This window comes from Octopus bimaculoides, chromosome 21 (assembly GCF_001194135.2).
Source record: "Octopus bimaculoides isolate UCB-OBI-ISO-001 chromosome 21, ASM119413v2, whole genome shotgun sequence".
NCBI classification, from domain to species: Eukaryota; Metazoa; Mollusca; class Cephalopoda; order Octopoda; family Octopodidae; genus Octopus; species Octopus bimaculoides.
Genome location: NC_069001.1, coordinates 3,243,176 through 3,255,091, shown reverse-complemented (window position 1 = coordinate 3,255,091; position 11,916 = coordinate 3,243,176). Strand labels below are relative to the sequence as shown.

The 11,916-nt window shown below is 35.8% G+C and overlaps 1 protein-coding gene across 1 annotated transcript in view; it reads left to right on the top strand.

Moving 5' to 3' along the window:
• LOC106874144 (KAT8 regulatory NSL complex subunit 3) overlaps positions 1–7,720 on the top strand; it is a 26,193-nt gene extending 18,473 nt beyond the window's left edge. Inside the window, exons 13-14 of the mRNA XM_014921801.2 lie at positions 3,675–3,834; positions 4,918–7,720. Of these exons, the coding sequence (XP_014777287.1) occupies positions 3,675–3,834; positions 4,918–6,542 (1,785 nt within the window). The 3' untranslated portion in view covers positions 6,543–7,720. The remainder of the gene's footprint in view (positions 1–3,674; positions 3,835–4,917) is intronic.
• The last annotated feature ends 4,196 nt before the right edge of the window (positions 7,721–11,916 follow it).

The following is an 11,916-nucleotide window of genomic DNA, read 5'->3' as shown; positions in this document are numbered from 1 at the left end:
ATATATATATATATATATATATATATATATATATATATATATATATATATATATACGATTTATCATGTATATATGTATATAGACTGTACCTATGAACGATTATATATATGTATGTGTATATATATGTATGTGTATATATATATGAGTGTGTATAAATATGTATATGATGAGATATGTATGCTGATACACATGTGTCATATATTTAATGTATGTGCTGTTAAATGGTTTTAGGCTGCAGTATTTTGTCCAAGGAAGGCCCTTTTAAAGACGAAAGCCATTTAACAATACACATACAATATGTGACATTGATAATGTTTACATTATAGAACTGTTTTTAACCCAATATTTGAATACTCACACACACACACACACACACACACACACACACACATAAAAGTGGCTGAGGATTAGATTAAGAGAAAAGGTACAGATAATAGTTGTACTCTTAATGTAAATCTCATGCAAATTGATAAAATCATTTTGACACAGCTAGACATACAAATGCATTGCATCTAACTGGATTTCACACTGTTCTGCTGTTTCCCAAATTCCACTCGTGAGGCCTGAATTGACCCAAGGCTATGGTAGTAGATGGCACTTTCCCAAGGTGCCATTCACTGGGATCAAGCCTGGAACCCCATGACTGCTGCATCGGTGATTTTATTCACTTCTGGGTGAGATATTGTTGAAGGAGTTGTCAGCCCCTGACAATATGTATTTTTGATTATGATTTGAAGCTGTTTCACCCCACTTGTGGAGAGTTAATACCTGGAAAACAATAGCCTTCCCTCTCTCCGAAATGATTAACTCTCTGAGGTGAGGATGCATTCATCCACTATGAGGATGAGTAAATCATTGTTAATTCAGCAAGGACAAGGAAAGATGTTCTTTGCTGAGGATGTCAGGTTAATGCCAAAACATGTCCAGGGTTGTCTCTCATGCTTGCTAGGGAAAAGAAGAATACTCTTAGTCATTTACTAGGTTTTTTTTTGTCTTTTTCATGCTTGAGTGAACGATTGGCAAATCACCTGACTATCTACTTTAAAGTATCCAGTTTTGTGCCTCAAGTCGGTTGGTACAGGTAGGGAACAGTCAGTAAATTAAGCATCAGTGGTTATAATAGCAATTAATTGATTGCACGCCATTCCTTTACCAAAGAAAGGCAATTTTTTTTAACCAAAAAAAAAAATTTGTCCATTTTATCCACACATACACGCAGACATAGACAAGTGTGTGTGGAGGGGGGTATGTAAGTTTTGATATTAATGTACTTTTAGTATAAATTAGATTGAATAAAAATTATTTCTAGTTTGTGTTTTTTGCTTTCTCTTTGTTTTCTTTTATTTTTTAATTTCTATTAACAGATTTAACGACTAGCAATTTTCCTTCATTAGATTAACATTGATTTTTTTTGTTTATATTATCATTCTCATTACCACACACTACTACTACTGCTACTAATCCGACCATTAATATTTGACTATTTTTCCAGATGTTTCCAAATAATTTATTTATTTATTTTTATTTTCTCAGTAATTTGCAGAAATAATTATCAGGTTATTCACAAATGCATTTCAAGATTTTTTTTTTTAACTAATTATCAATCACTTTTTTGTTTATTTGTAAATTCATCTATGTGCTTTTTTTCTTTTTTCTTTTCACTTTTGCTTCTTTCTGTTTCACTGTCGGCTATATACTCCTTGTCTTCTACAAAGTTCTGTCCAACACTCAGTCACACATGATAAAGTTGCACAATAACTATCCTCCATTTCACTCTTTTTAAAAGTTTTAATTTATTAAGGCAAAAGAAACAAAATAACTTTTTCCAAGTTTCTGTTTTTTAATCATTGGATATAATAAACATAGGTAAAAAAAAAAATAATCACAAATTCTGTTGATCTTGTCTTAAAATATCTCATATGATTCGAACTGGGAATGTTGAATATTAAATTTGACAATTAATCTAGTCTAATTAGTTTTCTCATTTCGTGTTTTAACTCATGAAATAAACACCTGTTTCTTTTATTGCGACTGATTTTGTAACGTGTCTCAACTCTTCAAAAGATAATTGGCCTTTTACATACATACATACATACGTACATTTTATATATATTTATATATATATATATATATATATGTGTGTGTGGTAAGAAGCTTGATTCCACACCACATATTTCTGGGTTCAGTCCCGCTCCGCGAGTGTAGTGGGTGTTATTTACATACCAAAGGCATGGTAGCCAGTCAGGCGGCACTGGCACAGGAGCCAGATGAGGGGGGGGGGTGGCTGGCATCGACCATGTTCAGATGGTGCTTTTTACATGTTACTGGCACAGGGAGCCAGTCAGGCGGCACTGGCATTGGCCACAACTACAATTTCTATAATCAAATCAATATCTCTCTCTCTTTCTCTCTCTCTTTCTCTCTCTCTCTCTCTCTCTCTCTCTATATATATATATATATATATATATATATATATATATATATGCATTGGACAAGGAAAACGTATTCTTGTCTGTCTCCTGTCCAAGCTTCTTTCTTCACATTTGCCACCACACCCTTGTTTAGGCTTACCAGTTTTTGTCACCAATTTTAACCCTCCATAAAATCCCAAATTTTATTTAATTTGCTTTGCAGGAGCAACTTTTTATTGAAGGCGCATCTTGTCGTGAAATGCTTGAAATACGGATTAGTAAAACAGCCGACAACTGATGAAGTGTCGTTCTTTTTGTTGTTTGTTTTCCATTTGTTTCTTTCATTGTTCGCAAAAAAAAGAAAGTTCATATTCCATGTCCTCGTACTTCGTATTTTTTTGTTGCTTACGTTTTGTGACATCCTGTGGTCACATATGCACATATGCACATATGCACCAAAAACAGAGCACATGGTGCATAAAAATTTATAAGCAAAACATTCAAACACTTTGATTTAAAATCAGATGTCACTACTGTTCATATCATCTGTGGATAAATTTTAAAATTGATGATATCACCAGCAGAGACATAGGTGGATCGCAGACGCAATAGCATTAAATAGCTATGAATTATAAATTTGCATGAAGCATAATGATGCTTAACAAGCACCTACCTGCTAGAAATAAGAGCTAAAGTCTTAAAGGAAGGGGCAGCTGGGTGTAAACCACTGCCTCAGAAAATCTTTCCAACCTCTGCCAATGAAACAAAATTTTAAAAACTGGGGCATAAAATGATAGCTATTCACGGCAGTGCTCCAGTATGGTCGCAGTCCAATAACAAACAAGTAAAAGGAAAAAGCATAAACATGAAGGTGCCTATTCATGAGAAATTTAATGACAAAAGGATTAACATGAATATTCATTTTCTATTATAATGGCATTTTAATTTTAAAACTTTCCTGTCTACAATTTTCTGTACAGACAATTTAATCCCCTCCCCCTTCTTACCTTCCATTTAAATGAACTGATTTAGAAAATAAAAAAATTTGTTCATTAATTGAAATATATGCTTTTATTTTTTGTTTTGTTTTCTCAAAATGACTTTGCAGTGCTTTTAATGTATAAAAGGTATGTGTGTTTCATTAAGTTTTTCAGACTCTTTGGGGATTTTGTTGTTGTTGTTTTTTTATTGTAGAAGCAAATTTTAGCAAACCTATTCTGGCTCAGCATTTACATATCATTCCTTCATTTTTGTTTGTTTCAGAATTCCAAATTTATACCCGCTTCGAAGGGAACGACTGTGTCTCGGTTATTGAAGGTGATGCGTCAGACTCCACAACTATCAGACAGTGCAGAGTCAAAATTAGGAGATGAGTCTTCAGATGGGAGCATAGCTGAGCCACTTTCACCTGCTAAGACTCAAGGTAAGCCCTTAAAATTTCTAGCTAGCCCTCTCTGATATGGACAGAAGAATACAAATCCTGCATATAAATATTTATAAAGTATAAAATTACGAAATAAATTGTTTGGATTTGTGTGTGTTTTGTCTCTACTGAAATTTAAGTCATCTTCAAAACCAAAAATGATGACAATGATAAATCTAGTCACATATATAACACTGTATAATGTGATTTTTGCCCTTGGGTAGCAACTGCTTATTTCTTATTTGCTTACCCCTAGAAAGTATGAAAAATGGCTAATATTTCCTTCAAACTTTGCTTTTGTTGCATTTATTCAAACCCCAAAGAATCCCTCTCAACACATGGCTATGATGCCCCTCCCCCTCTACTCCTGTTCTTGATCAAAGATGCACATACTGTCGGCCACTGAGGGACATGCTCAGTTGGTTACGGTGAAGCAACTGACAAGTAAATATGTAGTATTGAGCAGAATATTTGCTATAACAATATTTCTGCTTCAGCGCTGAATCTGTCTGGAGTGTAATGGAAAATAGGTCAGTTTCAAAACATTGATGTCCAGGTGACAAAAGCAAAGTTTGAGGGCAGGAGTAGTCATTTCCTTTGATTTCTTGATAGAAGCAAATAGGAAACAACACTTAAAAGCCAAAAACAAAAATGAATAAATAAAATTTTGTTACACAGTGTAATTGAACAGGTATGTCTGTATATTAAATAAGTATGTGTCCCTGTTAAATTATTGAGCAGTAGGTGTATATCATCATCTTTTAACGTCCGCCTTCCATGTTGCAATGGTTGGATGGTAGATGTATCTGAATTAAGTTACTCAGCAACAGATGTAGGTGTGTCTCTGATTAAATACAAATTTAGGTGTTTGTATATTAAATAGCTAGATGTCTTTATTTGATGTTGGTAGGTCTACCTGTATGTATTAAAATAATTCAACAACAGGTGGAGGAGTTTATTAAATGTAAGTTACTTTCCTGCTTCTCCTTGGTGTGATGAAATATTTGCCATGATAGCAGTTGAATTACTGTATGAATAATCTTTGCTTCTTGATTCTGATAATATCATTTTCTTCCTCAATAGTTGTGGCACGTCGACAGACACATCGGAAACGTCAGGCAGCAGTTTCACTGGCTTTTGATTCCAACACCAAGAAGAGAATATTTCGCTTGGCAGACGGATCCCCATCATCTTCACCTTTGAGCACTTTCAAGTCTACAGCCGGGTCACCTTCGGTACCATCGTCTTCACCATCTCCTGCTACTCTTCTTCCAGTTGTTTCCAGCGCTCCTGAGCTCAGCGGTCTCTTACAGTGTCCTCCTTCTAGTGCAAGCTACCTCACTAACTCCAAGCTACAGTCTTTAACTAGTGGCGGTGAGTTAGAGACAAAACCAAAGACAGCTTTAGTAGTCACCAAACCTGAAGCTCAAAACCTAAACATAGTCTCTACAGCTTCTTCCATGACTTCATCAATTTTATCTGAGCAGAAGCATAGCAGTTCTTTGAACAAACCAGTTTCTGCACAGCTGTTTACAAAACTTCCTCAAGCAAGCTCTTCGCACATCAGCCTACCCACTGGTTTGGGTTCCATCTACACAGTTTCCCACACTGGTCCGCGTGGTACCACTGTCCATATCACAACAGCTGCTTCTTCTCCACAAATTCAGCAACTTCTCACCTCCATAGCTAAGTCAAGCTGCAGTCCAATATCAATCACTGTCTGCTCTGCGAAGGGAAGCAGTAGCAGCAGCAATAGTCAGACTTCAACCTGTCCTACTTTAAGTCTTGGTCAGCCAATAACCACAGCCAGTGGTAAACCTAAAGCTGCTAATTCTAACCCGGCACTCACATCTGTTCAGCAAATCAGCAACAACAACAGCAACACATCTGGCATTACAATAAACCCACCTGACCAAGAGAAGGTACAGGCCATACAAAAGCTACAGTTCCATGATTTTCCTTTAACTACGGCAGTTTTAACTAAAAGCACAGGCACTCCAACAATCACCCAGGCAAAAATCCTGTGTAATTCCCAACTAGACTTAGGCAAGCTACAAGCTTTGTCTGAATCTGCCAGCGGCAAACAAACAACGCTTCATATTTCATTGAACAGAGGCAATTTAACGACTGCCGGTGGGAGCATTTCTTCTCACAATCTTTCTGGTATCACAACTATAGCCAAGTCCACCAGCTCCACTTCCCTTACTTCTACGACAGCAGTTTCTTCTATTCTGCCCATGTCTTCATCAATGCTCTCTTCAGGTGCATCATCAACTGGCAACATTAAGACATCGTTGATGTCCGATGCAGTTGGTGAATATTTAGTAACCAAATCCGAACCTCTTGGGCGAGTTTCTTCTCTCTTAGAATCTGTTAAAACCAGAACTGTCGAAGTTGCTGGCACTTCAGTCCAAACTGGTCAGCCATCATTCATGAGTTCCAACAGTGGCAAATCCTCTGTAGTTGTAGGTCAACAAGTGAAACAAGTCACGTCCCCAAACACCACAGTGGCAACAGTAGTAGGAGCCCTACCCGCCATTGCTTCAGACTCTTCTTCGCTAACCGATCCTCTTACTTCACGAACTGGCATTGGTTTGCCAAGAGCAAACATTGTATCTTACAAAGCCACACCTAAAACAATCTTGTCATCTACAGTAGCTGCCACAAGAACTCGCAGAATCAAAACACCAAAACAATATGATCTTTGAACTTCTATTTTATTTCCGATTCTTATCATGTGCCTTGAAGATCGGAAGTGGGGGGGGTGGAGTTAAGTCCTTTTGATCTCAGTTCTTCAGTTAATCCCAAACTAGAGTGATGGGAGATTTTTTCTAACAGTGTATCTGTATATGTATTGATGCATGTGTGTTACTGTATAGTTAAGAAGTTCATTTCACAACCATGTAGTTGCAGGTTCAATCCTACTGCATAGAAAGTGTCTTCTTGGATAAATGTCTTTGACTATAAGGCCCTGCTGGACTAGCCAAATCCTTGCGAGTGGATTTGGCTGGCTGAAACTGCAGAAACTCATCTACCAAATTCACTAAACAAGGCACTGACCAGTTCTCAGTTAAAGAAGATGTTTGTCCAGATGCCATACCATGGGGCTGAACCCAAAGTCACATAGTTTCAAGAACTTCTTAATGACAAAGCCATACATACACACAGGCACACATACACACTCACATACGCACACACACTTACATACAATCTATGTATGTATATATTAATGTGTGTGTGTGTGTGTGTGCATGCTTGTTTGTGTCTTCTTGCTTGATAACCTGTGTAGCTTTGTTTTTGTCCTCATAGCATAACGGTTCAGCAAAACGATATCAACATAATAAGCACCAGACTTTACAAAAAGAAAGCAAAATAAAAACAAGAAAAACAGCAAATGCTGAGACCAATTTGCTTGACTAAAAAGCAAAAAAAAAAACCCACCCTCCAGCATGGCCACAGTCCAATGAACAAAGCAAGTAAAAGAACAAAAAGAAACCAATGCCTGTATTTTTCCAGCAATATGTGAACGAGTAAATTTGATACCCTCTGCTCCAACACACACAAACACACACACTCTCTCTCTCTCTCTTGCTTCAGCCATGTGCTTTACTGCAACATTAATTGTTATTCTCATATGTGTTTCAGTCCTGAGGCTGTGGCCATGCTGGTGCACCACCAGTATGATTTTAGCCTCTGTCTTTTAATAAATAGTCCTGTGAGCTGTGGTGGCTTGGCTTGTCATTTAAGGGCATAATACAATTGGCCAGTCTGGTCCCCTGATCAATGCAAACTCTCCCTAAGTCCGTGTAGCCGAAGACTCTCGTAACCAAACCAATTCTACAATAAAATATAGAAATGGAAACCATTCTATTTCATACTCTTTTGAGTTTGTTTTTGTTGGTTTGTTTGTTTTTTGGCTTTTCTTTTCTATTTTTTTTTTTAGGTGTCACAGTTATTATCCTTGCAATTTTTATCATCACCATCATCGTTGTCATCACCATCATCGTTGTCATCACCAATCATCACAATCAAACTTCATCCAACAGATCTGTGACCAAAAGTGTTGCAGTCATGAAACCATGATCGTTCAGTCTTCTTTTCAAACACTGTTTAGATTGATAGATTATTGAACTGATAGGTTATTGAACTGATAATTTATAGAATTGATAGATTATAGAATGGATAAATTATTGTACTGATTGATTAGTGAATGAATAAATTACTGTACTGATGAATTGATTGGTTATTGGACCAATAGACCATTATACTAATAGGTTATAGAACTAATAAATTATCAAACTGGTAGATTACAGCACTAACTGATTATTGTTCTATACATTATTAAACTGATAGATTATTGAACTGATATGGTATTGATAAATTAATGGATAAATTATTGAACTAATATTATGTTTCACTGATAGATTATTGAACTGACAGGTTATAGAACTAATAAATTATCAAACTGGTAGATCATCGAACTGATTGATTATTGTGCTATACACTATTAAACTGATAGGTTATAGAACTGATATTGTATTGACAAATTAATGAATTGGTTATTGATCTAATAGACTGTTATACTGATAGATTATTGAACTGGTAGGTTATAGAAGTAGTAGATTATAACACTGATTGATTATTAAGCTATTCATTATTAAATTGATAAATTACAGAAGTGATAGATTAGTGAACTAAAAGATTAATGAATTGATAGATTATTAAACTGAATTGGTAGATGAGTAAATTTATTGATTATTGAACTTACAGATAAACTGATAGATTATTGAATTGACATTATAAAACCGATAGATCAACTGACGCGCTTCTTTCAGTTTTTGTCTACCAACTCCATTTACAAGGCTTTGATAAACCTGAGACTATAGTAAAGACACTTGCCCAGTCAAAGTGCCATACAGTGGGGCTGAACACAGAACCATGTGGTTGAGAAACCAACTTCTTACCATGGGGCCACACCTATCCCTAAACCATTGTTTTTGGTATTCCAGAAAGTATTATTATGGCAAAGTCAATCCTTAAAATGATGATGATGTTACTTTTGATAGGGTAATCTGAATGGTCATGAGTTAAAGCTGTAGTCCTCAACTGGGGTCCAGATAAGATTTGGTGGCGGTCCTTCATTCTAAGCCCTGTAAAAGAACTCGGAAAGTTGGGCCTCCAACTAAGACTTTTGTGGACCCCTTAAAGCCAGGAACTTTTCAGCACCCCCTCACATACATTCTCTCATTGGTATACACTGGCAAAAGACATATGTGCACACAAAACAGAACAACACTCAGTACATAGCCTAGAACTTTCATTTGTTGTGAATCTGTGATTCATTCCATTGTTACTGGAAGCATAGATTGTGAAATTGCAAAATTCTGGGTTGCAGTGCAGTGAATCACCAAATGGCTCCCAATATATCTATATCTATCTATATATATATATATATATATACACACACACACACACACACACACACAGTTTGGTGATACAAACAGGGAAATAAGTTCAAAACATGAGTATAGGTATATTTTTTTTTATTAATAATTGGCAAAATTCCAGATTGACTCAGAAACTGGGAGTTTCTGAGTGCATTTTATATAAATATAAAGATATAAATTGTGAATAATATATATATGTATATAATGCACCACCTGGTCAAGGAATTGAAATTATGGTCGCTACATTGTTAGTGCAACACACTAGCCCCTAAGCCAAATATATATGTGTGTGTGTGTGTGTCCGTATTGGTTCCTTCCCTCCCCCACTGCTGGACAACTGGTGTTGGTGTGTTTACGTCCCCATAACTTAGCAGTTTGGCTAAAGAGACTGATAGAATAAGTACCAAGTTTAAAAAATCAAGTACTGGAGTCGATTCATTCGACTAAAATTCCTCAAGGCAGTGCCCCAGCATGGCCACAGTCAAAATGACAAGTAAAAGAATAAACAAAAATATGCCCCTGCTACAGCCATTTTCATTAAATAGACAAGAATGCATTGTGCCCGCACACACGCATGTGCATACATATTTTGATGTGCAACGATTAGTAAGTGGTGCATTCTGTAATGTGAATCAGCACGATTGGGATTGGATCTGTGTGGTTGATTGAGAAACAGGCTAAAAGGGGAGTAGGGGGAGAGAGAGAGATGGGACTGAGTTCCTGGTGTAACAGCAAAACTGGTCAAACTACATAGTGTAAAATGAATCATCAGATGAAATAGTGTGTGTGTGTGTGTTTGAATATGTTAGTGTGTGTGTTCGAATATATGTGTGTGTGTGTGTGAGAGCCATGTGGATACAAATATGTGTGTATATATATGTGTGTGTGTACATATATATACGTATGTATGTGTGTGTATATATATATATATATATATAGGATGGGGCCAAAAGTCACGCACCGAGATTAAAACTCAATATATGTATATATATTGCACATTTCAAAAGCAACACTTCATAAATAAAATGTTTTGGTGTGTGACTTTTGACCCACCCTGTGTGTGTGTGTGTGTATGTGTGAGTATGGTGTTTGTGTATTGATGTATCTGTGAATGTTAGTGCATGTTTGTCTATGTATGTAGTGTGTGTTTGTGATATGCCTACATGTAAGTGTGGGTCTAAGTGTGTGTGGTGTGTGTGTGTGAAGTTCTGAAAATGTCTGTGTGTGTGTCTATATGTGTTTATGTGGGGTTCTATGAATGTATTATGTGTCTGTGCATGTATGTGATATCAAGATTAAATATATGTTTGTTGTACTCTGCCTTGAAACGCAACCATGGAATTGGTGGAGGTGGTGGAAGTGGTGATAGTGATGGTGGTGGAGGTGGTGGTGGTGGTGAGTGTCTAAGTAAATCATAAATCATGAATCGTAAATCTTTTTGAAAAAAAGAAAAAGGCTAAGAAATTTGGGTGGAACAGAAGATACATTTATTTAGTTGTTTTTCTTTTACTTATTCTGTTTTTTTTATTGTTTTTTTTTTTATCTGACTCAGTTTATTTTTTGTTAGTTAAAGAAATAACAGGAACAAACTTAATAAACAAAGTTTTCTGTTTTTTTAATAGAAAGAAAAAAAAACGACAAACTGTCCATTAATAATTTCTTCAAAGATGGGGGTAAAAAAGAACATCTGACATACACACATACACATACACACACTTTTACACCCCCATTCGCACACACATACACACCTTCATACAAACATACACATATACACAAATAAACACATACATACCTACCCACATACATAAATACATAATATATTCATACATACATAATACATACATACAGAATACATTCATACATATACATACATGCATACACACAGACAGGCATGGCTGCGTAGTTAAGATGTTCGTTTTGCAAGTATGTCATTATGGGTTCAGTCCCACAGCAGGGCACCTTGTTCAAATATCTTTTACTATAGCCCCAGGCAGAGCAATGCCCTGTGAGTGAATGTAGTAGACAGAAACTTTGTGATCGTGAGGTCGAATCCTGGACCATTTATAAATATGTATATGCATATGTATGTATGTATGTATGTGTGTATATATATATATATGCACCCATATATATAGATGTATGTATGTATGGATGGATGTCTGTATCTTAAAAAAAATTTGATGTTATTTCATTGAACAGCTTCATATTCCACAATTCCACAATTCTGCAATTCCATGATTCCATGATTCCAACAAGTAAATATAAACATTAAAAGAAAAAAAAAAATAAGGATTCCAAGCATTGTAATCAAATGTTCTTTGAAGTGGTTGAAGAAATATTGGAAATGAAGACAGAAATAAGAGAAAAAGTTAAAAAGTAAAAGATGAAACTTCATGAAAGAAAGGGATGCCAGGAAGAAATTCTGGTTGGAAATAGAGTAATCTGAAGCTAATCATATTGGAGGGCAAGGTGAAGAATTTTCTCTTGTCTGTGATATTTTTTTATACAAGAGACGAGGACAAAGGAATTTGGTTGATTTATGTGACAAAGAGTTTGTGATGGAAAAAAAAAAAGTGGCTAAATAACATCATGTTGTTATCTGTGTATGGGATATATATATATATATATATATATA